This window comes from Tripterygium wilfordii, chromosome 4 (genome assembly GCF_013401445.1).
Source record: "Tripterygium wilfordii isolate XIE 37 chromosome 4, ASM1340144v1, whole genome shotgun sequence".
In the NCBI taxonomy this organism is placed as follows: Eukaryota; Viridiplantae; Streptophyta; class Magnoliopsida; order Celastrales; family Celastraceae; genus Tripterygium; species Tripterygium wilfordii.
This window is the reverse complement of record NC_052235.1, coordinates 1,398,365-1,422,562: the sequence shown is the minus strand read 5'-3', so window position 1 is coordinate 1,422,562 and position 24,198 is coordinate 1,398,365. Positions and strand designations below refer to the sequence as shown.

The 24,198-nt window shown below is 38.9% G+C and overlaps 5 protein-coding genes across 25 annotated transcripts; 2 read left to right on the top strand and 3 right to left on the bottom strand.

Annotated features, from left to right (window-relative positions):
- The first annotated feature begins 474 nt into the window (after positions 1 to 474).
- On the top strand, positions 475 to 5,183 carry LOC119996704. 21 transcript variants are annotated; one of them, XM_038843440.1, is made up of 14 exons: positions 490 to 633; positions 718 to 742; positions 871 to 1,058; positions 1,143 to 1,167; positions 1,296 to 1,483; positions 1,568 to 1,592; positions 1,721 to 1,908; positions 1,993 to 2,017; positions 2,146 to 2,231; positions 3,176 to 3,235; positions 3,540 to 3,567; positions 3,915 to 3,988; positions 4,564 to 4,660; positions 4,808 to 5,183. In XM_038843440.1, the coding sequence occupies exons 7-14, from the start codon at positions 1,899 to 1,901 to the stop codon at positions 4,830 to 4,832; spliced, it is 405 nt and encodes a 134-aa protein (XP_038699368.1). In that variant the 5' UTR covers positions 490 to 633; positions 718 to 742; positions 871 to 1,058; positions 1,143 to 1,167; positions 1,296 to 1,483; positions 1,568 to 1,592; positions 1,721 to 1,898; the 3' UTR covers positions 4,833 to 5,183. The 21 variants fall into 21 exon arrangements, 3 of the variants coding, with proteins under 3 accessions (XP_038699368.1, XP_038699366.1, XP_038699365.1); XM_038843438.1 differs by having other exon boundaries at positions 3,909 to 3,988; XM_038843437.1 differs by having other exon boundaries at positions 3,897 to 3,988.
- Positions 5,184 to 6,273: 1,090 nt separating this feature from the next.
- Positions 6,274 to 10,142, bottom strand: LOC119996703 (sulfite exporter TauE/SafE family protein 3). The gene is made up of 12 exons (XM_038843436.1): positions 9,526 to 10,142; positions 9,010 to 9,169; positions 8,302 to 8,502; positions 8,154 to 8,218; positions 7,982 to 8,009; positions 7,816 to 7,886; positions 7,660 to 7,746; positions 7,504 to 7,554; positions 7,162 to 7,383; positions 6,918 to 7,011; positions 6,687 to 6,827; positions 6,274 to 6,582 (listed from the first exon to the last, which is right to left on the bottom strand). Exons 1-12 carry the CDS (start codon positions 9,745 to 9,747, stop codon positions 6,497 to 6,499), a joined length of 1,428 nt encoding a protein of 475 aa, XP_038699364.1. The 5' UTR covers positions 9,748 to 10,142; the 3' UTR covers positions 6,274 to 6,496.
- Positions 10,143 to 12,767: 2,625 nt separating this feature from the next.
- Positions 12,768 to 15,583, top strand: LOC119997178 (protein Mpv17-like). The gene is made up of 3 exons (XM_038844027.1): positions 12,768 to 13,163; positions 14,425 to 14,516; positions 14,893 to 15,583. Exons 1-3 carry the CDS (start codon positions 13,014 to 13,016, stop codon positions 15,299 to 15,301), a joined length of 651 nt encoding a protein of 216 aa, XP_038699955.1. The 5' UTR covers positions 12,768 to 13,013; the 3' UTR covers positions 15,302 to 15,583.
- A 125-nt stretch (positions 15,584 to 15,708) lies between these two features.
- LOC119997176 (proline-rich receptor-like protein kinase PERK1) lies at positions 15,709 to 20,471 on the bottom strand. Its single transcript, XM_038844024.1, has 8 exons — positions 19,063 to 20,471; positions 18,036 to 18,500; positions 17,648 to 17,734; positions 17,450 to 17,520; positions 17,216 to 17,301; positions 16,646 to 16,793; positions 16,345 to 16,506; positions 15,709 to 16,205 (listed from the first exon to the last, which is right to left on the bottom strand). Exons 1-8 carry the CDS (start codon positions 20,042 to 20,044, stop codon positions 15,945 to 15,947), a joined length of 2,262 nt encoding a protein of 753 aa, XP_038699952.1. The 5' UTR covers positions 20,045 to 20,471; the 3' UTR covers positions 15,709 to 15,944.
- A 1,000-nt stretch (positions 20,472 to 21,471) lies between these two features.
- On the bottom strand, positions 21,472 to 23,422 carry LOC119997177 (pentatricopeptide repeat-containing protein At3g22470, mitochondrial-like). The gene is made up of 2 exons (XM_038844026.1): positions 23,052 to 23,422; positions 21,472 to 22,852 (listed from the first exon to the last, which is right to left on the bottom strand). Exons 1-2 carry the CDS (start codon positions 23,265 to 23,267, stop codon positions 21,863 to 21,865), a joined length of 1,206 nt encoding a protein of 401 aa, XP_038699954.1. The 5' UTR covers positions 23,268 to 23,422; the 3' UTR covers positions 21,472 to 21,862.
- Positions 23,423 to 24,198: the final 776 nt, after the last annotated feature.

The window sequence follows — 24,198 nt, the reverse complement described above, 5'->3', positions numbered from 1 at the left end:
CAATCCACGGATTTAGTATAACTGCAAAATTAAGACTAGGCCACTCTTTTTGTTGGGCCAGCCAGACTGCCGCCCAACCTGACCAAAAATTACCACTAGGCCACTCTTTTTGCCAGGGTCCAATACTCGCTGGCCCAATCCAACCTAAATTACGACTGGGCAGCTCTTTTTGGCCGGGCTCAATCCGCTGATTTAATAGAACTGCCATCTATTACTTCTCTTCTAAAGTTGGAAGGAACGGCGTCCTCTCCGCGCGAGCTCGTGGATTTCTACAGTCGCGCGTTTGTTTTTGACAGTTATGTAGCCACGCGTTTTTTTTTGCCAGCTATGTAAAGTTGGAAGGAACGGCGTCCTCTCCGCGCGAGTTCGTGGATTTCTACAATCGCGCGTTTGTTTTTGACAGTTATGTAGCCACGCGTTTTTTTTTGCCAGCTATGTAGGAAAAACGACGTCGTATTGTTGTGGGCTTCAAGCAGCGACGTCGTTCTTTGGCTCGATCTGGCTTTGTTATGTCAGTTCATGTATCTCTTCTCTGACAGAGCTTATCCATTAATGCATCAATTAATCGCTATGGTCTTCACCTGCGAGTCTTCTTGGAGATGGGTCATCATTGATGACACTGAATGAGCATGGGTAAGCTCCTTTGCTATGTGTTGTCTTTCTTTATTCGTTTTGGTCGGCTTGGATTCTGATCACTTCTGTCTTCTTCGATTATAGAGCATCACCTTTGTTCTCAGCTAAGGTTCGGCTCTTGATTTCGTTGCTGTTGTGCCGAGTGAAGCTGGACTCTTGAATTCGTTGCTGTTGTTTCGGTTTGGTTACTTATTTCGTTGACGCTGATGTCTTCGTTGCTTTGATTCATGCTCTCAGGTTCGTCTGCGCTTGCTCAGTTCCATGTTTTCGTTATTGTGCCCAGCTCAAAATTAAGTCCACTCTTACCTTGGTTCTCGGCTACAGTAAGTTATATGTTTCGTTGCTGTTGTTTCGGTGAAGCTCGACTCTTCACCTGCGAGTCTTCTTGGAGATGGGTCATCATTGATGACACTGAATGAGCATGGGTAAGCTCCTTTGCTATGTGTTGTCTTTCTTTATTCGTTTTAGTCGGCTTGGATTCTGATCACTTCTGTCTTCTTCGATTATAGAGCATCACCTTTGTTCTCAGCTAAGGTTCGGCTCTTGATTTCGTTGCTGTTGTGCCGAGTGAAGCTGGACTCTTGAATTCGTTGCTGTTGTTTCGGTTTGGTTACTTATTTCGTTGACGCTGATGTCTTCGTTGCTTTGATTCATGCTCTCAGGTTCGTCTGCGCTTGCTCAGTTCCATGTTTTCGTTATTGTGCCCAGCTCAAAATTAAGTCCACTCTTACCTTGGTTCTCGGCTACAGTAAGTTATATGTTTCGTTGCTGTTGTTTCGGTGAAGCTCGACTCTTCACCTGCGAGTCTTCTTGGAGATGGGTCATCATTGATGACACTGAATGAGCATGGGTAAGCTCCTTTGCTATGTGTTGTCTTTCTTTATTCGTTTTAGTCGGCTTGGATTCTGATCACTTCTGTCTTCTTCGATTATAGAGCATCACCTTTGTTCTCAGCTAAGGTTCGGCTCTTGATTTCGTTGCTGTTGTGCCGAGTGAAGCTGGACTCTTGAATTCGTTGCTGTTGTTTCGGTTTGGTTACTTATTTCGTTGACGCTGATGTCTTCGTTGCTTTGATTCATGCTCTCAGGTTCGTCTGCGCTTGCTCAGTTCCATGTTTTCGTTATTGTGCCCAGCTCAAAATTAAGTCCACTCTTACCTTGGTTCTCGGCTACAGTAAGTTATATGTTTCGTTGCTGTTGTTTCGGTGAAGCTCGACTCTTCACCTGCGAGTCTTCTTGGAGATGGGTCATCATTGATGACACTGAATGAGCATGGGTAAGCTCCTTTGCTATGTGTTGTCTTTCTTTATTCGTTTTAGTCGGCTTGGATTCTGATCACTTCTGTCTTCTTCGATTATAGAGCATCACCTTTGTTCTCAGCTAAGGTTCGGCTCTTGATTTCGTTGCTGTTGTGCCGAGTGAAGCTGGACTCTTGAATTCGTTGCTGTTGTTTCGGTTTGGTTACTTATTTCGTTGACGCTGATGTCTTCGTTGCTTTGATTCATGCTCTCAGGTTCGTCTGCGCTTGCTCAGTTCCATGTTTTCGTTATTGTGCCCAGCTCAAAATTAAGTCCACTCTTACCTTGGTTCTCGGCTACAGTAAGTTATATGTTTCGTTGCTGTTGTTTCGGTGAAGCTCGACTCTTCATCGCATCGCTGTTGTTTCGGTTCGGTTACTCATTTTGGAACTCCCGTTTTTTTGGTTTCTAATCTTCCACTATCGATTGTCTGGCCTTTGAACGTCCTCTTGGTTTGTGTTGATTTTTGGTTGTTGTTGATCTCTAATTTGCCTTTGTGATTTTTAATGTCGATGTTTTTTATTCCCGGATGTTTCACTGTTTGCTAATCTTCTCTTGGTATCTGTTGATTTTTTGGATTGTCATTGCTCTCTAATTTGCATTCCATTTCCTTTGTGAATTTTTATGTCCATCTATATTTTCAGATGTCCCACTTCTTTACTTTCACCTGTCTTTACTAATTGTTGTTTCTTCTATCCACTGCAGTTCTCGCATTTGGATTAGCTGTTGCAGTTTACTTGCTATATTGTTTTGTTTGTGTCTCTACTGATTCTGTTTACATATTTGAGACGACATGGTCGGACTAATTTATTTAGAGTCTTTCTTATTATTTGCAGTACCTGTTTTGAGTTCGGTTATGTAAATATGTTTCGCAGCTTCATTACACTTATTTGCTTCAATTTTCGTTTACATTTTTACGAATTTTGGGTGATAATTTCTATATTAAACGATTGTTAGTTCGTTGCCCATTCTGTGATGGTAAGTAAAAGTTGGTGTGTCCCTTTCCCAGCATTTTTGGGTGCCGCTGGCTGAGTCTCTGTCTCTCTTTCTTTCGCCGTTGGTTATCATCGTTCCTTTATTTGACTTTCTTGATTTTTTTGGCCTCATGATATGCCCTTTAAGAATTTTGTGCCATTTTAAGGCTGCTATCACAAGTGCTCATCTTTGTAATGGAATACTATGTATAAACTGTTGTTGTGCTTTTAATTGATAGTACAATTCTTCTCTCTGGTCAACTTCTTGTAGATCATAGCTTGCCCAAAGATTTTTTATCAGCAGTCACTCTTCAGTCTCCGTATTTTCAAGGTCAGTTGTTGTACATTAAATTCCATGCTTGGGTTTTTTTTGGGCCACTATTCTGTAAGTTTTGTCATGGTGAATGAAAATCACGCATTTAACTAAGACGAGGTTGTGGTGGTTAATTCCTTTACAGTGATTTTCCTAATCTCACATCTGCATTTGGTGCAAAAAAAAAAGAGTTGCTATCATGCTACTTTCGCAGTGCACTCTCACCTATCAAACTTTGATTTGTGTAGAATTTAAAATTTTCTTTTCCTCCTTTATCACATTTGTTAATATGCTCACTGGGATTGGTTATTCTCCTGGATAGGAGCTGCCGTGGGTGTTGGTTCTCATAGGTTCGTCGTTTACCTTTCCCTTTTGTTAACTGATGGTATGTCGTTTAAGAAGTTTGATGAATGCCAAGATACCAGTAGAATTTCTCACAGATTTATAAACGCTGTTCATATTCCACTGTTGGTTGTTATTTCTATTGTTAAATTTCTTTTTGCAACATTATTGGTAAGAAATGTGCATGTCTTGTGGAAAAAAGCAATTATGGTCATCAATTCCTATTGGTCTACTGAGATGACGTGCATTTAGCATTAAATGAGTTTGGGAAAAAATGGCATGCTTCTTCCTGTTTTTTGTAGGTAAACCTCTGTTTAAATTATTTTATGTTGTCAAGTTTTCATTTTAGTTCCAGTTTTCGCTCTGTTGAGAATATCTTTGAAGATTGCGGTGGCAGAGGAGCTGACGTTGTTCGTTCCTTATCTCAGGGTAACTCCCCTCTTTCGCCAACTCTGTGCTTCATTATGGTAACAAAATATTCACAAATTGTCAGACATCATGCTTTTTTGTGGCTCTTTGGTAGAGGAGTGGATTCTGGCTACTGGGTTTGTGCAAGTTTCAAAATTAAATACATTTGTTTCGACTTTGTTTACCCAGTATATTTCATAAGTTTTACTTTTTCTTTTGCCTGATGAGGATGGTCAAATATTTAGGTTGAATTTCTTATTGTTCTTTGTGTGGGTTGAATGAAATTTTTACACCTACTGCAGTTGTTGGTTTCCCACAAAGTGCTGGAAATTAGTCATATTCAGGATTTATTTCTCAATTTTTTCTATGTAAATGAACTTCAAGTGAGTTAAATGATTCGTCCTAAACTCTAAAGAACAAAACATGAGAATATGACTATTCAGCAATGAGGTTGGTGAATTTTTTTAGTCGAAGGAAGAATCCGAAAAAGTGGTAAGGAATTGGTGAAGGGTGTTATCAAATAATGAATCATTAAGAGTGTAATATATTTTTTTAAATTTCTATTCTTTAATTCTGTTTTTTTTCCATAATACAAGATACAATGAAGCTCGAGTTGCGACAGAAAAGATGCTTGAATCGCTCTCTAAAAAGCTTGAGAAAGTTAAGCAACATATATCAGCTGCTAACCAGAGGGTAAAGTTTAATTAGTAGTTTGAATTATCTCACTTCGGGCAACTCCCATTGTGTTTTCCTATTCACACAAAAGACAAAATTAAAGCAGACATAACCCTCAACTACTGTTTAATTTTCAACTAGGTTTACTTTCTATGTTTCTCGCAGGTCTCTCAGATGGCTCAGGAGTTGAAAGAAAATGAGAGTGACCAAACTGCTAGACTTGTGATACTCAAGGTAGAGAATCCACAAAAAAAGAGGCATAATTATATTTCATTGCTATATGATTGTATTTAGGACATGTTTTGCTGCTACCCAATGAAAAGCATTCTGTGCCGATGCGATGATATAAAGTCAGAGAAACAATCCCCGTAGGTAACTTGAATTATAAATTTCTAATTATGTTGATTTGTTCCTCTGTAGTTTTATCCGTATCTTTATTGTATCTTACTTATGGTGTGTTGCTTAAGGTTTCCTATTAAGGTTATGGGTTAATTATTCATACCAAGGGAATAATATTAGTAGTGTACTGCTCATCAGGAAATAGCTATGTTCTCAAAATTTTGGTCAATCCATTAGCAGGTAACATTATTAGTGCACGTTTCTTGTGGAAATCGGTACCTTCTGCCGTTAAAGATTAGGGACATAACAACCATAATTGCTGGTTATGTCATTTTATCACATGCAATCTGTGCCATATACGCCCCGTTACTTGTTGTTCGCCTTTACGAGCTCTCAAAAACTTTTCAGAAGATAGTACAGGTTACATGTTCTTTACGAGCTCGCAAAAACTTATGAGAAGATTACCATACAGGTTAGATACTCATATTCAAATTACAACAGAAGATGCCTCTGATCAAATGGATCAAATAAATGACTCTCATCAAGTGAATCAAACTCAAAATTATTGCAAAATTACTCTGTCATCGCGTTTTGATTGTGCCATTGTGGTGAGGGCTAAATCCATGCTTGTGGTAGTGATGAAAAGTTGTGTGAGTATCATTTTCTTAATGTTTTAAGGCTGTGTATCAAATAAGATGGTGTATCTCCATAGATTAATTGTTGCCAAAACAATTGTGCATTGACACAAGACGATTTGTCATTTTATTTATGCTCTTATTAATATATACATATGCACATCTTTGATAATGTAGTTATATTCATTCATGATTAAAGTATCTAATACATTGTATAGAAGTAAGATATATCTGAGCATCGCATTGGGAACTATGCGAACATCAAAATTCTGTGACCGCAAAGACACCTGAAACAAAGGAAAGTATAACACCCGTCGCAACGCGCGGGTATCGACCTAGTACTATATAATTCCGTAGAAATCATCCACGGAGCTGCAAATTCGGGCATGAGAACCAAAGAAAACACACACTGCTTCTCTGGACTGAAATGGTGGGATTGAACGGAGCAAAACACCAGTGATGAGTCTAATACTTGTGTGGAAGCTGCTTATTTGGGAATCGTTAACTCATATCAACATACAAAAAAGAATAGTCCTCTTTGATAGCATTAGTTTATAAGAGATGTCACAGTAACACTTTTTAGTCATAAAGTTAAGTAGCCCATGATCAAAAATTTAAAATATAAAGTTCACATAACATTAATAAGTTAATAACCCATCAGTGTCAAATCTCTAGTCGCTCTCATCTTTATTAAAGTTGGAATTTTTAGTGATAAATTCCACTAAGATGCAATTCTGTTAACATTTACTTATGAAAAACCGTGAAATCCCAATTTGAAAATTTGACAGCAACAAGCACAGACCCTTCCTTTCAATTGAATTAGAAGATTAGGTACTGGAGCTTTCAATGAGAGTATCGAGGGAAAATAGAAAACAACATGCTATGCATCATATTTGCAGAGGTTCTCAAATCCCATGTATTCCTGTCTCTCAATTTTCCAAATCATGTTTGATATGCCCACTCCCCCTGCCATAACAGAGACAACAGTCTTAGTATCAAGAATTCACTCAGTATTTATTTGAAATGTTATATGAAAACAGTGTGGTATATATATATATCAATGGACTCACCTAGTGAGATAGCACTAACAAATATTGTGAAGGCTAGAATGAATATGATAAGTGATGCTCTTCCAAGCATAATGATCATCCGTCTCACTATATGCTGCCCTACTAATGCAGCAAATGTGGCTACGGCCACAAAGTAGAGAGCTGCGATAACAAAATTGAAAGCACGTAAGTCTGTTGCCATGGAGATCATGTAAATGGTGTATGTGTTTGAGCAATCAGCCACTCACTCACCGTATGGAACCGGAAAACGTTTCAGAAGATAGTATTCTACCACAGACATGGATGAAGAGAATGTCATTGCAAATGTTGCTGTGGCACTTGAGACCTGCACAGTAGTTAAGTCACATTCACTTAATTATGTAAGATTATGTATGGAAAAACTGACTAAACCCGAATTACTGAACTCAACCGTATCAATTTGGTTCGTATTATATCATTTTTCCTTGACTGTGACAGAAAAAAGAAACAAACTCACCTGAGGAGGGACACCCAGTTCCAAAAACATCGGACCCATGATAAATCCACCACCTAGTCCAAGAAGTCCACCAACAATTCCAGCGAGTACACCAAATGCACAATAGGTCACAAGCTGGTGAACTTTCCAGTCTCTGCCTTGATCTCCTGTGGATGCAACCACTTTCTGTCCTCTGTATAGGCTTACTGCCTCATAAGTTGATACCCCTACAGAGATTGGAATCTAAAGAACACGTACATGGAACGTCAATACCGCCATATCAGACCAGATTTTGATTGTCTTAGTTTATAAGTTGCATCAGGTCATTGAGCAATTAGAACTGTTTGTGTCGAGAGAATGTACCTGCAGCAAGTTCAATATCCAATATGCTGTCGAACAAGTAGAAGTATAACTCTGTTTCCAAAAATTCATTGACGAGTTAGGTTTGATATGATATACGCAAGTAGAAACACAACAAGATAAACAATTTGAGCAGTAAAACAGCTGGAGAAACAAAACCTTAGCTATCTGAAGCGCAAGGAATGCGAGCCAAACGAAAACAAGCAGTCCAAGTTCCTTCCAATAAACATTTCTGATAATTGATACCTGCAATAATCACAATAAATTAGATTTAAATAAACAAACAAGTCTAGCTGCTTCAGAATACTGAACAACCTCTGGTTCTATGGTGTCCTTTTGAGGGCCACCGGGGAGGGGCTTGTATTCCACTTCCTGACCACCACCATCTGAAATATAATTGGAACAATTGATATGGTCATTTTAGAGAAAACAAGAAGGTGCCCACATTGATAAAAGTATAACTAAAACAAAACAAACTCACTATTAGCCTCCAAATGCCTAGCCGCCTCCTAATTATCATGCAAAACAAGTCAAATTGAAATGGTTCGATATCAGTATTGGTTTGTTAGGGTTGCATTAAAAAAAAAAATAAACACTAGTGTAACGTGGTAACAGATAATTACAAAATCTCAGTGGGTTGATGCATGAGATACCTTTTTCATTATGGTTTCCTTTTTCCATGTCTCAACACCCTTGAAGAACGCCCTCGTTGACGTGCCTGCAAACCATTCCAGTAAATGAAATAAATGGTAGAACACAATGATCTTGTAACGAAATCTGACAATCTGAATTGAGCATTACCTATAAAGAGAATGATAAGTAGAACTGTGACCATCCAGTCAGGGAATATCACATTGAAAATAACTCCTATGCTAATTCCCAGCATTAGCATTGGTTGGATTAGCAGAGCCAAATCATAGTCAATAATAGGCATATCAAGTGTAGGATGCCTTAGCTTAAGGTTATAGTATACAGTTGAAGCTGCTGCACCCATGATCATGCCTGGCATAAAACAAACAGAATATGTGACTTTCTGCATTAAACGCAGTTCATGATTTCTTGAGAGAGCTTGTCAATAAGTTTTGAGATAAGAAAAGAAGCATCAATTTCTGTTTATTAAACCATATTGTTATGGTAAATAGTGGCTTACTGCCATTTAACTTTTTTTGTAGGTTGTAAAGCAGTTTCAAAGAAAATTTTGCAAAACCAGGCAACCAGCTAATATAGAAAGAAACTAAAAACTAAAATGAAAAGATCAAAAGTGTACATGATTTCTGCACTGAAAAAGTTCATAAAAAGATTTAATAACTCGCCACACTTGAGCTAACCATAAAACAAGAAGAAACTTTTCGCAATAGGAATCAAGTGGGGACAGCCATCAGAATAAAGAAAGAATGCAAGTTGTATATATAGATATATTTTATGATAAGCAAGTTGCAAATTTTTTATTATGTGCTTTCTGTCAATTTTGAGTGTCTTTCAGAACAAAGATTCAAGATTATCTCTTACATTTTGAAATTGCAGTTGCTGATTTTGGATCAAACCCAATAATCAGGCTAAGCATCGGAACAAAAATGCCACCACCACCAACACCACCAACACTCCCGAATGCTGCTCCACAGAATCCAACAATGGTACCCACCACAATTTGCCAGTCAAATCTCATTTCCTGTAAATTTTACCACACAAATTTAACATATTTCAAAACCTCATTCAGTGACGAAGTAATGAGCCAAAGACAAGCTTAAATTAAATAATTATGTAAAAAAAGGTTGGATCACATGCTGATATCATCTCAACAATGACAAGTTTTGTTTTGATATACTCTACTTGACTAAGACAGTTTCTTCACTTGCAATTTGTCAAAAAGCAAAGAAGAGTCAAAGATACTAATTTAATAATTTAACGCATTAACATCTAAAAAAATCTAAATTCAACCAGAACCTGTCAGAGGATTGCTAATAATCTGTGTTAAAAATCTGTGTATTGATGGGAATTAATGAGGAGAATAAATGTTGGAATTACCGGCCAAACATGCTGATAACCTGTTCGATCAGATTTCCAAAAGAAATTTACTGCTTTGAGAAGGTAACTCGCTGCAGAATCCTCTGTTCCACTGAATCCCGTAACCTCTTCGCGAAGCTTCAAGCCTCTCTCGGCCTCTACGAACACCAAAGCTAAGCCAAAGTTGAAAAATACCATCAATACCGACCTCAAGACCTTCCATTTGGGTCCAAAATCCGCCATCAGATCGTCAAACCCAAACACTTTTTCTTTGTTTTCTCTGAAGAGAATACGTTGATTCAACACAAATTTGACCAGCAGAGTCGAAACTTGCCCCTCAAAATAGCTCACAAATCTTGAATTTCAAAAAAAAAGAGAGAGAAAAAGAACTACTTTGTTATGGTGTTTCTGTCGGCGTTTAGTTCCCGAGAATAATGGTTGTGTGGATATGATGGATTACGGGTCCCTAGTCCTACGAGATTGGCGAGACATTAGAGAAGTTGTGGTGCGGAGAAGAAATCATAAATGCTTTGATTGTTGAGTGTGAAATTCTGGTTCGCTGACAAAGAAGAGAAGGAAAGTTTGTGAGGACCAAGAGAAGGATTCGGGTTTGGTTTCGGACATGGACTTGGCGGAGCTTGTTTATGTATGAGTCACGTGACTTTCAAGAGATAATGCACACACGCATACCCACGTGGATGTTCTTATCTACGTGTACTCTTACAAAAAAGTGGATTCAATTCAACTATGAGATCCACGGTTCGTTTCCATGTGATTCTCGTTTTTTAGATGTTTATTTTAATCATAGAAATTTAACCAACTTTTTACCAAAATTATAATTGTAATTTTAGTATTTTATTAATTATTAATTACATACTATAATTGTCTCTCCGAAAATAAACGAAACGGACCCTAAAATTAAGATTTGTTTGGTATACTGATTTTGTATGCGTTTTCTCTTTTAATTTTCTGAAAGATATTAAATAATTTGAAAAAGACGTCTGGTTGTCACATTGGAAAACTCATAAACCGAAAATCACTTGAAAATAAACAAAATTAAAAACATAAACATAAAGGAAAAACAACTCAAATAAAATTTTTTTAATTTACTTGAGAATCCATTGAAAATCGAATCGAATATACCAATGAACACTCCTAGTTATTTCCAATCAATAAGTGTAATGAAAAGGTTTATTGTAGATGGTTTTAAGTAATCCCAAAAGCAGTAATTCAATTGCCAAGCCGAATCTAAGCTGGTAATCTATGATCATTTTTATGGTATCTAAGCTGTTTTGTAATTTTACACACTTGGAATGTTTAGGTGGGAGAAAGTGAGAATTTAAGCATTTTTCTAATATTATATTGAATTAATATCATATGGTATAATTAATACACCGGATTTTCATATAATTCGATAAGTCATGATTGTTGATCTACCATGATTATTGGCATATGCATATACTAATGGCATGATATTTTTTTTATTTTTGAGAACAACATTATTGTTAGCACCTAGTAATGTGTTAATATTGATCAAAAAGTTTGGCAAAGTAGAAAAGACGTGGGACCCACTAGAAGGAAATGAATGTCATGCATAGCATAATTATATATGTGTGTGTGTGTGTATGTTGAGAAATACAAATTGTATTTGGCTTGCATGGACGGTTTGGTGGAGCCAAATAAAGATAAGTGGGTGGTCTTGTTCAATGCTTGTATTAAATGCATGGCATGGGGTTAATACAACTTTTGATCACTAAAGGATTAAGTATTTTTCAATTTAATCACTCAAAGTTTAAATGTTTCAAAATAATCACCTAAAGATTTTATTTGTTTCACTATAGTAACTCGGTAAGAATTCTCACATTTCGGTCAATGCCATTACCCCCTTCTCCAATCTCTATAGCGCCATGTCTGATCTTGAAGCCAAACACCCACCGCTTCACCAAGGGCACGACACTCATTTTGCTTGACTACTATGACCCAACCAAGCTTCAGATCTCCAAGGACAAAATGTACCGAATCAGACACAAACCAGTGTTCGACCTTAAATTGTGTCTTGACGAAAAAATGGGTCTTAATCTAGGTTAGGTGTTAAGGTGTTCCGCACTGAAAGATTCTATCGTGCGCTGAGGACTTGTGGTGCATTAAGAGGCTCAGAGAGGGGACTATAGTGACGGGTCTTTCGGTAATGAACTCTATAAGTAGAGTTGAGGCAGCTTGGTTCAGGGTGTGGCACAAAGACACAGACACAACTTTCACATAAGAGAGTAAGTGGGAGCACCACGATGAAGAAGGTGGCAGTGGTGAAACTGTCACCAGATCTGGAGTGGCGAAGCTGTTGAGGGAGATGTTGTCCGGAGATGGTACAATCGTCACCGAGTAGGGTCCATGTGGTGGTGGTGGAGTTATCACCTGGAGGAGCGTTTGTGGTGGAACTGAAGTTGTCACTGGAATAGTGTGAGGTGTGAGACTGAGAGCAATTCCAAGTAGTAGAGGTATAGAGAGGATAAGCTGGTGAGAGATATACTTATGATAATCTCTTGGTTCTCTTGGGTATTCTTAGGTTTTTGGGTAAAGATGTCACTGAGAGTATGGTTGTACAAATTACCATATAGTGAATATTTCTCTGGTTGTCTCTGATGACACCCGTGGTTTTTCTCCGATTTTGGAGTTTCCACGTAAATGCTTGTGTTGTGATTATACCTTTATTCTCCATTTCAAATTCTTTGATTCATTGATATTGCTGCAAAGGAGGATCCTGGGGAATTTTCCCAACATAATAGACCATGGTTGTTGGCACACCACATGCATGAGCCATGCCATTCCATATTGCTTCTAATTCAATTAAACAAACATACCTTATAACAAAAGATAATATGAAAAGAAAACTAAACTATGATTTGTAATTCTCCATGCCATTCCTTGACAACATCAGCATGGAAGACCCAGTATTTCTTAAAATTTATAGTAACACCCTGGTTGTGGGCCGACGGGGTCCTCATCATCTCAGATATTATTGCAGGCCCAGCCCACCTCACCGAAATGCCGAACAAAGTCAAAGGTATAGTGCTAGAAATTCTAAGTTCTACACTTCTACCCTAGGAATGTCACGGCCCTAGACTAGCTTGCTCTTTTTAGGCTCGGGGCCCACAGTTCGTACCTTTATTGGGTGAGGTGGGTTGGGCCATAATATGTCGCAGCCCATGGAGCACTTCCCATATAAGGACGATCTTGCCCTCTATGGGAAACAAACCAACCCTGGTCTTGAATTTTTTTTATTTTTATTTTCTATATTTATTTTAGAGAAGAAAAGTAGTCGATGTAGATGGAGCTCAAATACTCCCGCAAAACAAGATTCTCCTTTGTTTTCATTACCCTCAAAACGAGTCTGTAAATCTGAATATTCAGACAAACACCAAAAGAACATGAGGCCCCGAATCCTCTAATTCCTTTCTCTCTGTGTAACGAGATCTCTTTATCTTCGTTTTTGTGTTTTGGTGGGGTAGAGAATGTTGAAGCTGTGGAGATGGTACCAGAACTGCTTGGCGGTGCATCCCGTTAAGACGCAGGTGATCAGCTCAGCCGTGATTTGGGGTTTCGGTGATGTTGCTGCCCAGACTATCACACACTCCACGGCCAAGAAGCACCGTCTGTTGAAGGTACAAATGCAATCATCAAGGATTACCCTATTTATTAATCTCTAGGATTTAATTGGGGAGATGTGTTTTTTCTTTTTCGTTTCCTGTTTGGGATAGCATTATTGTGTTTTTCTGTTTGGCCAGATGGGTATCTATGGTTGTCCTCTATTTCTTTTGCTCTCCGAGCGCATTTCATTGAGGGGTATCATGTATTTAAAAGGAATTCTTTGGTTTGCAGAGAATAACCTAAAACGTAATATATTAGCTTGTGGAGAGCTATGAATGGTGTGGAACATTTTCGTGTAGTTAAGATGCTGCCATCCATCGATCAGTAGTAGTATAAGCTGTGCGGAGCTGTTGCACTTTGTTGCTCTGGTCATTGAGTATGAACATTGCTGTTGTTCATCTATGGAATATTGATTAAAGGGCGGAACATAGGTGATTGTTGTTTATGTTGTGGCTTCTTTGAGAGGGATGCTTTTGCCGTGAAAGCCATACTCAATGCACAAGGCTCAATCAAACATATCCTAAAGTCTAGGGGGCATTTAGCCTCATAAATCGTGTAAGAATTAAACGATCGAATATTTTGGTAGTATATAATGGCCATGACTGATAATTTGACTCCATAGTAGTTTTTGGGAGTTGTATTCTATATTTGCTAATCTTCGAAATTATTGAACCCATCATAGATATGCACCCACCAATATAAATTTAATGGTGTTACTAGTTATGGCAGATGTATTGCTTATGGTTTCATTTAAAACCTCGCTTAAATTCTATCCACAAAGAATAGAAAGAAAGAGGCAAAGCAGGAAAAGAAGAAATGGAACGTCTTTTAGGCAAGCCTGTCCTATAATAACACAAACACTTGTTTGTAAATCCCCAAGTCTCTTGTCGGTCACCGCATGATGAAAAGTATTTGTTGTCAGTTTAATAGTTTCCGTTTTCCGATGATGTGGCAGTCAATTTAATGTTGCGAGAAGGTGATCATAGAAGTTGTTTTCCTGCCAGTTAAGCGTACTTGTACTTTGTTCCTATGAGTTTGTATATGGCATCCATCTGATTGTTCAACTTAAGTCGATCATTTGATACAGAGAAAAACTTTTGTGATTAGCACAATTTACTTTCATATGTCAAATGATGTGTCCCAACGTGGCAACATTATTAGATATAGAAGGCCTTTATGATGATGATGATGCCACGTTATGTGTCTTTTGCCAGTGCCCAGTAGTTCTGTCATCTACTTATTCATTTAATTTATTGCATCTATTGTAAACCACAGGAGGAGGAGAAAGAGCTAAAAATTAACTGGAAACGAGTTGCTACGACGAGCTTATTTGGGCTTGGATTTATTGGACCAGTCGGACACTTCTGGTAAGTTTTTCCTTCCATCCCGTGATTACTTGCTGGTTGGTATGGTTGGAAAGAGACAACAAACTCTTCTCTGAGAAAGAAGCCAAGATAGACAAGTTCATGGATAGCTGGGTACTACATGACCGGATTTTCATTGTCAAGACAGAGCAGCATCCTCTTTGATATTCTTATTCAGTCTTGTTGTAACCTAACAACATGTACTCTTCTTCTTTGGGTTGCACTCTCTTGGTGCCCCTTACTAAAATTACATTTGAATTAAAAAGAAACAGTAGAGGTGGCCTGTTGTTGAAGAATGGAATTAGTATACAAAGATTATTAATGTAAATATTATCTGGATGTGATTTGTCTTGATGTTGTTCCATTTGAACCAATGTAGGTATGAAGGACTAGATCGATATATGAAGACACGACTTCAATTGCAACCAAATTCCTTGCGGTTTGTTGCTTCTAAAGTAGCGATTGATGGGATTATCTTTGGACCGTTGGATCTTCTTGTTTTCTTCACTTATATGGGTTTTTCTGCTGGAAAGAGTGCTCCTCAGGTCAAGGAAGATGTGAAGAGGGATTTTCTCCCCGCTTTGATTCTTGAAGGGGGTATATGGCCAATCCTTCAAGTTGCAAATTTTCGTTTTGTGCCCGTGAGGTATCAACTCCTTTATGTCAACTTCTTCTGCTTGGTCGATAGCTGCTTTCTGTCATGGCTTGAGCAACAACAGGATGCTCCTTGGAAGCAATGGTTGACATCTTTTCTACAAATGAAGGAACAAAAAGGTCAAGGTGGATGATTTCTTCCCTTGTGTATTGCAGGTCTCCTGGCAATAGTTAGTTACAATACATGTCGAGGATTAAAGGAAAACAAAGTACTGTTAAAGTCATAAAATTTGCAGATAACCCTGGCTTGGATTTTTATGGTTGGGGTTCGGACAGTTGATAACTTTTCTTTAACATTGTTAAGATTCCTTTACTGGGATCCAATTTTTGATTCGAATAGGGAAAGAGTTTGGATGAAATGGTTTCTCATTACTCTTTCAATAATGATATTGTTTTGCTTTTGTTAGTGCTTCTCAGATTTAGCTGTTTGTGCTTTCTTGATAAGGAACACATTATTTTCTGCAGTTTTTTCGTGTCTTTTCTGCATTTTCCCCCCTTTTGTTGTAGCCTATGAAAGAACATGATCAACATGCAGTGACTGTTAAGCTGCATTTAGAGAAATAAATTCCTACTTCAATGGTAATTCTTTGTAGTTTCTAAAGAACAACTCGCATCACTTGTAGCAACTTCTTGGAGTATTACCATGGAGCAGTTACTGGGTTTTAGTTCTCTCCAGTCACTACTCTGAAAAATTCTGTACCAAAATAAAGAAACTTTACAAAAATCTACGATTTGGTTGTCAATGCTCCAACAACAGAATATAGGGTTTTGGATGCTTTAGGCCTGTTCAGCTGTTCTCACGTGGTGTTGCTGGGTATCGGTACTCGAGATAGATGGGTTTAGACCATATTCACTTGTGGTTCCGCTGTACATAGTGAATCCATGCTCCTGTCTTTCCAATTCCTTGTTGAGTTCTTTTATGTTCTTGTACTGTAGACCAGTATCACTACCCCAAGAAGTAAAAGATGTCTTCTGCATAAGCGTATTTGGTCCAGATAGATCATTCAGAGGGATTTCTCCTTCTAAGGTGCGGACTACCTGCTCAGAACAAGTTTCAAATTTTAAAGGACCCACTAGTACACCAATTGACCCTTGACTGAAAGATAGGAAGGAAAGCCTACACTTGCAGATACGGACAGAACAAACAGAAAAGATGCAAGTATGCAACAACTGTTACCTGGCTCATTTTCGGACGAAGCAGTGACGACTGTTGCACACAAGCAGCAGCACAAACAACCATGCTAGCAAGTTCATTGGTATTATAGTTATACCCTAGCCGTGGATCAACAAGTGCGTCGAAATTGCCATCTTCCAGGGCTTGGGCAAGTAATGGCCTGGCCTGCAACAAGGAAAAACACACTTAAACAATTCAGTAGGATTAACATGTTTCCCTGAATCACATGTATCAATGTATGTTTAGTGGCCAAGTTGAAACTTGAAATCGAGATTTGTAGTAGCAGATAAAATATGTAACTTACCCAGCTAACCAGTCCTTGGTTCATTTCGGATTCTGTAGCACTGATAGGTGGACGTCCAGTTATAAGCTCTATAAGCATGACCCCGAAGGAATATACATCAGACTTAACCGTTAAACGACCACTCAATGCATATTCTGGAGCCAAGTACCTTTCAGCAAGAGAGTGTTTGGTGAGGAAGAGAAGTATAAATATGTTGCCTACAGTGTTTTGGTAGGCACAGCAACATAAGAGCTGAGATTCTTGTAAATTCTAAGAATCAGAGAGATATAGGTAGTCAATGTAATCAGAAAATCAGCAGTGGTGCTGACGTTCAGAACTAAGAGTCTTAAAATAATAAAGGTTTAAAGTTTCAAGATTAGATCAAATCAGGTCTACGGAGTCCAAACGAATGATGAACAAAACAAAATTGGATATTCAAGCTTTAGTAAGCGGGAAACAGACCATCAGAATAATTCCAAAATATAAATAAAAAGGAGAAAAATACAGTACATATAAAATATCGCAAAACTGACCAATTATACCAAAAATGGAATATGCAGACATAATGCTAAACCAATGGTAGGACCTTACCCAAAAGTTCCCACCACTCGGGTAGAAATATGAGTAATGATGGTATTGGTAGTAGAGAAAGTTTTCGCCAGTCCAAAGTCCGAAACCTGAAAATAAAGTTCTTCAATCATTCATGAGTTATTGCAGTTATTGGCAACTAAATAGGCAACTACATGGAGTAATATAGATCTGCATAAGATTCTATCCAAGAATCAACATTTCCTGAAGCTACACCAAGTTACAACCTGGTCCTACCTTAGCTTCAAAATTATGATCTAGAAGAATATTAGCTGCCTTGACATCGCGATGAATGATTGTTGGGTTACCTGCGTGAAACAATTCTCCTGTTAACCCCCGACTTCAGTGATTACAAGCAGAGAGCTCTAGAATATGTGAATGTTTGTGAATTTCGAGAAGAGAAAAGAGAGCAGAGAATGCATTGAGAAAACTCACAATCCTCATGGAGGTATGCCAGTCCTTTTGCAGCCCCGATAACGATTTTCAGTCTGGTAGCCCATTCCATAACAGGACACATGTTTCCTACAATAAGTTTTCGAATTGATGGCTAATGGCAAAAAGTATGTATGTAAAAGCCGCACTTGGTAGAAGTTCTAGCTCAGCAGAGAGGATTTTCAATACAGCATTAAGTAAATGAATGTACGAGTTAAACAATAAACCATATTTTTCAATTTCCTAATCATTTTTGATAAAAAAAAATTCCCAATATGTGAAGCATATATTGTTGGCAAACTGTTTATTAGTGACAAAGGTTTCGAGATAATTTATAGATATCCATTTCGTCAGGCTTTCAAAATTACTTTAACCTAAGCAAGAAACTTACCATGCAAGTGAAACTCCAAGTTGTTGTTTGGAACAAACTCATAAACAAGCAATCTCTGGGGCCCAGCAATGCAGTAACCAACCAATGAAACAAGGTGTTTGTGATGCACCCGGCTGATGATCTCAACCTCTGCCCGGAATTCACGTTCTCCTTGATGGCTATCGTCCTTTAACTGCTTGATTGCGACAAATTTTCCGCTGGGAATGACTCCTCTGTGTACATATCCAAACCCCCCCTCTCCAAGAAGATTGGACTCTGAGAAGCCATTAGTAGCCACAACAAGTTCATCATAAGTGAAAGCAGCACATGATGATCCCAAGGTTGGATCACGTGCTTGATGTAGCAAACCGTTCTTATAAGTCACACAACCAGAGTTTTCAATATTGCTTGGGAGAGGTGGGGCAGAGGGCGTTGGTAGCACCGTGATAACATGCATCCCATTTGACAGGCCACCATAAGGCTTATCTGAAGCCGACAAATACCAGAATGAAAATCAGTCAATTATATTCAACAATTTTGACAAGCTCCTTAAAAGTAACTATATTCTCTCGAAACAAAACAATCCCTTTGAATTCAAGGCAATGTTCAGCACCATAATTCAATCAACTACATAGAAGGAATCCAATTACACAGTTGATAAGCAGCAACATAAGGGAGGAATTAAACGTCCAGTACCAACCAACATGGTAATCAAGGGCAGCTAATGGTACAAAACAAGAAGAGCACAGTGTTTCTTCTACTCCGCAGATTCCAGAACTAGTCAAAGCCAAAATTGGGTGTGAAGAAACTTTAAAAAATTAGAAATCAAAATTAAGTAACAGCAACATTATTAAAATAAAGAGCAAGAACTAGTGGCATGGATGCTCTTTTGAAAATATAGTAGAATTCATATGTGCACCAAGAACATCAGTTATGTGTTCTATTAGTAAAACAAATATTCCATCCTTAGTAGGAACTACACATAATACGCATCCAAAGAAAAACTAGCGATCAACTGATCATATATTGAAAAGTCAACCTATCTCACCTTTTGGTGCCAAGTCTGGAAATCTTCTCTCGTGTTTAGAAGAACCATGGTTTCTTCTTCTCTTTGATCTCCAACAAATGCATATTTTCCAACATAAGAGAAGCAGAACAACTGCAGCAAAAGCACATCCGATCACTAATGCTGTAGATATATGAGAGTGTCCTGACATAACATGAGGACTTCCATTCATAATTGGCCGCGAAGTGGGAGGCTTTGGTGTGGATGGCAATGTTTGTGGTGGCGGCGATACTAAAGGCGGGGGAGAAGTTGCTGGCGGTGGTGGAGATGTTAAATTAGGCGGAGAAGTTGTTGGGGGTTGTGGAGATAGCAGAGGCGGTGGAGGAGTTACTGCTGGAGGTGGAGAAGTTTCTGGTGGTGTTGGTAGAGGCTGAAGAGGGGATGGAGAGCTTACTGGAGGCGGAGGTGTGAGAATGGCTGGAGGTGGTGGAGCAGGCAATGACACAGGTTGTGGTGATAAAACTGGTGGTATTGGTGGAGGCTGAAGATGCGATGGAGGGCTTACTGGAGGCGGAGGTGTGAGAGTGGCTGGAGGTGGTGGAGCAGGCAATGACACAGGTGGTGGTGATAAAATTGGACTTCTTGTTGGGGGTGGTGAAAAAACTGGACTTGGTGGTGGCGGTGACGTTACTGGTGGTGGTGGTGATAAAACTGGATTTGGCGGCGCTGGTTGTGATGAGACAGGTGGAGGAGGTGTAACTGGAATTGGTGGTGGCGGTGATAAAACTGGATTTGGCGGCGCTGGGTGTGATGAGACAGGTGGAGGAGGTGTTACTGGAATTGGTGGTGGTGGGGAAGCTAAATTTGTAGGTGGGGGTGACAACACAACAGGAATTGGTGGAGACGCTGAAGGACCCAATGTGGATGGTGGTGGTGAAGGACTGGGGGCCTCTGCCTCCACTGAAAGTGGTGGTGGTGATGGTGTGGTTGCCGAAGAATCTTCCGGAGTGACAGGCATCGACATTGTTCAATCGTATCCTCCGATAATATGTATTATTTAAGGAATTTCTCAAAGTGGATCACATAATACAGACTCTGTCTCTGAATCTCGGTAGAATTCATAGCTGGAGCCTTTTTCTCCGTGGTGGGTTGTTTAATCATATGTAGAGTAGTATAATGTTTTACAGTTTTATTAGTATACTAACTGTTACTTTTGTTTGAATCCTGCTCGTGAACAACTTTTTAGCTCTAGTAAGTTTATCATCACTAGTTGAACAGAAGTTCGTTTTCCTTAGAAACTCCAAAAACTCACGGACGGGTATTCAGCGGGGCCCACTGGGTCCCACCTACAAAGAAAAGTCTAGTCGGATGGCCCAGACGATTAGATATCCAACGCGAGTTTTACTCGTACGTCGAAGCTATTTAAATTTGCGACAGAGTTGAGCTAAACCAGAGGGTGTGTTTGCAATAGGTAAACTTTAAGGGTCTTTTTCTGCCAAATTTGAAATTTGGGGAGTGTGTTTGCAATGAAGTCAAATGAGAAGGAACGTTTTAGCAAAAATTCCAAACCACATGGGTTCCTTTGCAATTGGATCAAACCGTAAGGGTACGTCGTGTTTTCTTTTTCCCCTGCATAAAGCACAGGCATAATAGATTTGAAGAGATCTCAAAGATGCAGACATTCCATGATTTGTATCTTTAGAGATTCAAAACAATAAGAGCAACTTCAGTAGTGTAAATTTGCTAGCCCAGCAAAAATTTATATTGGGTCCCACTTCTATTACATAAAAAGTCAAGGCAAACACGTCTCTCAATACAACCACACCAACAAAACACATCTCTCAATATAACCACACCTACAAAACACATATTCCTATACATTTTCCTTCCCACCCAACATGGTGGCCAACAAATTCCCATGCCCTTCATGTTGTCCCCAATAAACTACACCAAAACACAATCTTTCAATATAAAACACATCTCCCAATATAGCCACGTCAGCAAAACACAAAACTCAATACAGCCACATCAGCAAAACACAAAACCCCATACATATTTGTTGGTCCAGACAAAATAACACCATTGCAAGTGCTCTAACAAGCTATGATTAACAACACCCAACTAGTTTATTTGTACCTCTAAAGGATATTCCATAGCTTGCCGTTCTCATATGATCACAGAAGAGCTGGTTTTTTTCTTTAACATCGATACAAGCACACAATTTGGATATACAAATATGTCATTGCATTTAGCATATATGTTTCTAACAAAACAATTAAATATAATTACGACTGAACACATGATTTCATGGGAGAGTCGCTTTGCCTTCATTGCAATGTTGTGTAGTTTGGAACTCCAAAATCAGCTAAAGTTCTAGTGCTAAAAACTTCTGCAAAGAAAGGCCAAACACAGACATTGCAATGAAGCAAAGTGTTGAACAAAAAGCAGCTGTAGCTGCGGTATTATAACCACAACAATACCCAAGCCCAAGTTTCGTTGAGAAGTTTTTAGAGTTAGAATGAACTTACATAAAAGCATCAGTTGCTATCATTCTCTCCAATCTTCAATTAATGTAATTTTGACACCAAGGAATGTACCGCGGATGCAGCCTAGATAAGCTTTCAGAAGGAGCCCAATCTTTAGGAAAAAGGTTGGCCGTCCCTGCTTGATGTTCACATGTTTAGGGTATGAATGTACCGCATGATTAGCCACCAGTGCAACTCAATCCCAAACTTCAAGGCTTAGTAGAACCCAGGATTTCCCTCCAGCAAACATCAGCTTCTTAGGGAACAATCCTACAGGGGAGAACATAGTCAGGCTGCAGGCATCTCTACTCATTGTGCTACAGAAATCCAGCAAATTGCATATCCTTTATCACCAAATCCACCTTCTCCATTAACCCAACCCTACGATAACCAGCAACCAACAAATCATAAGTAGATCTCTCAAACATGTAAGAGCCCTTAATATGCTCCAAAAACAAGTCTAGCCTATCATAAGCTTCCTTCCTGAAGTATGAACAGATTATCTTCTCAACATCATCAGGGCACTTAAACGACATCCCTAGTGCCAACATCCTTCCAACAGCATATTCGACATCATCCAATCTATCCAACATGGCATACATTCTTATGATCCCAGTGTGCACCCTCAACAAACCTTCACCAACTTGATTGGACTCCTCCAACATCCCGAGTATTTCCTCCATTTCTTCTACTTTCCCAAGTTGAGAACACAACCCAACAAGGTTGTCAGCCATATTTCCAGTAATTTCCCATCCGTCATCTAACAAAATCCTCAAGAACTCCTTGACCCGGCTTAAACTTTTCCTCTTGCAAATTCCCTCTAACACTTTCTCCAGTAGAAGTATGTCAGGCATGATTCCCGATGATATCATTTCTTCATAATATCTATCTGCACTGTCAAAGTCTTTGGCTTTAACACAACCAGAGATGAGATATTCGTAGGTCCGAAGATTCTCAGAGAAGCCAGCAGCCTTTTTGGCCATGACCCATGCTTGCATTGCCTCGACATTCACCAAGTTCGATATGAAAGTATCGTATGTTTCAGAATCAGGTTTATAAATCTCTGAGTTCACCATAATCTCAAACAAGCTAAAGGCTGTGATCATATCACCTGAAGAAAAGCAAGCTTCTATGAGGGAATTGAAAACAGAAGAAGTAGGATTTATCCCATGAGCCTCCATGGAACTAAGCACATGCATTCCAAGCGAGGGCATTCGAATCTTTCCACAAAGAGAGATCAATTTGGAGTATTGATCATGATCCCTCTGATTCTCTCTCAGCATTCTATCTAATTTCCGCTCTAAAACCTGAACAATCAATCAATGTGACGCATATGAGCACAAGGTTTTCACTCGATTTTAGGGTCTCGTCTGCCAATTTTTCAATAATCATAAAATTATGTCTTAGAAAAGTAAGCAATCAGCATCATCACCATGGCCATTGATCACACAGCTAAAATAATCGTAATTCACACATACAGAGAACTGCAGAAGAAGGAGAAATTACCAGCTTGGCTTTGTTAGGAGACCAAGAGTGAAGTGAAGTTGCAATGTCATCCCAGAAAATCTCGGTACTCTGGAGCCTAGAGGTGTCAATTGAGTCAGTGGTGGAGTATGAGACTGACTCGTGAGCTCGGTGCGCCGATGAAAGGTAACGCTGTGGCAGTAACAGAGGCCTTGAAATCCTTTTCACCACAGAAAAAACCCTACAATCTATAACCATACTCTCTTCTTTCCTTACTTTCGTTGATTCCACTGCAGTCTGCAGATCGACCGAGTAGAACGACTCTAGAGTCTGGCCTCGCTCGCTCTCCGTTCTTGTGTTTTTCTTCGTATGTTCAAATTCTGCAATAACAAAAAAAAAATGTGGATATTCTATGTTCTTTCAGTTTAGTCCTTTTTCTTATGAATTTATTAAGAAGGTTTTGTTTTGTTTTGTTTTATCTTTCAGATCAGGTCCCACTGGAACAAACACCCGGACCCTACGCCCCTTCCCCCATACCCCTAGTCGGGCCTGCCCGGCCCATCCCGGAACGGCCTTGAGGTTGCCAGTGAGTATCTTGGGCTGGTCCGGCCCGCTTGTTTAGTTTCTGGGGCCGCCTAAGCTAACCTACCAAAGGGTCGAGCCTACTTCATTTAGTTTTAGTCTGATTTGTTATTGTCCAAAAATGGTGATTGTTTGCTCAACTCAACGAATTCGGCAAAAAAGATTTTTTAGATTTTAAATTACAATTTAATCCGAGATTTATGTTCTGTACTCGTTCATGTAGTTGCCATTAAATTCTGTCCTAAACTTCCATAGTTTTGAAACACAAGTACTCCATCCAACAAGCTTTAGTCGATATGGTTGAAAAGTTAATCCTTTTATCTTGGAGAATTCATAGTGTTTCGAAGCGATTTTGCGATTCAAAGATAAAAAAAGAGAGGATAATGTTAGAGATCCCAAAAAATCTTCAAATCTATGTGACATTAAAATAGCTATTAATTAAAAACAAACATATAAAACCCACTTTACCTCCAACACTCCACATTAAATTGTGATCACTTTTTGAGGATCTCAAACATTATTAAAAAAAAACATATTTCTTCCATTTCATAAATTGAGTCTGTTGTGAAACAACACACAACTGAGCCCTTCCCTGTGATGAAAACCT

Bases quoted from the DNA above. Each gene is read 5' to 3' on its own strand.
- LOC119996704 (XM_038843437.1), top strand. The intron at 2,018-2,145 runs GTTCGGCTCTTG...TCATGCTCTCAG, and splicing joins CACCTTTGTTCTCAGCTAAG to GTTCGTCTGCGCTTGCTCAG. The intron at 2,232-3,175 runs GTAAGTTATATG...AACTTCTTGTAG, and splicing joins TACCTTGGTTCTCGGCTACA to ATCATAGCTTGCCCAAAGAT.
- LOC119996703 (XM_038843436.1), bottom strand. From the start codon at position 9,747: ATGGCGGATTTTGGACCCAAATGGAAGGTCTTGAGGTCGGTATTGATG. The intron at 8,219-8,301 runs GTAATGCTCAAT...AATGGTTTGCAG, and splicing joins ACTTATCATTCTCTTTATAG to GCACGTCAACGAGGGCGTTC. The intron at 7,384-7,503 runs GTACATTCTCTC...CGTGTTCTTTAG, and splicing joins GGATATTGAACTTGCTGCAG to ATTCCAATCTCTGTAGGGGT.
- LOC119997178 (XM_038844027.1), top strand. From the start codon at position 13,014: ATGTTGAAGCTGTGGAGATGGTACCAGAACTGCTTGGCGGTGCATCCC. The intron at 13,164-14,424 runs GTACAAATGCAA...TGTAAACCACAG, and splicing joins AGAAGCACCGTCTGTTGAAG to GAGGAGGAGAAAGAGCTAAA. The intron at 14,517-14,892 runs GTAAGTTTTTCC...GAACCAATGTAG, and splicing joins GGACCAGTCGGACACTTCTG to GTATGAAGGACTAGATCGAT.
- LOC119997176 (XM_038844024.1), bottom strand. From the start codon at position 20,044: ATGTCGATGCCTGTCACTCCGGAAGATTCTTCGGCAACCACACCATCA. The intron at 17,302-17,449 runs GTAGGACCAGGT...CTTTATTTTCAG, and splicing joins ATCATAATTTTGAAGCTAAG to GTTTCGGACTTTGGACTGGC. The intron at 16,794-17,215 runs GTAAGGTCCTAC...TCTTGCTGAAAG, and splicing joins CGAGTGGTGGGAACTTTTGG to GTACTTGGCTCCAGAATATG.
- LOC119997177 (XM_038844026.1), bottom strand. From the start codon at position 23,267: ATGGTTATAGATTGTAGGGTTTTTTCTGTGGTGAAAAGGATTTCAAGG. The intron at 22,853-23,051 runs GTAATTTCTCCT...TTGATTGTTCAG, and splicing joins CTCCTAACAAAGCCAAGCTG to GTTTTAGAGCGGAAATTAGA.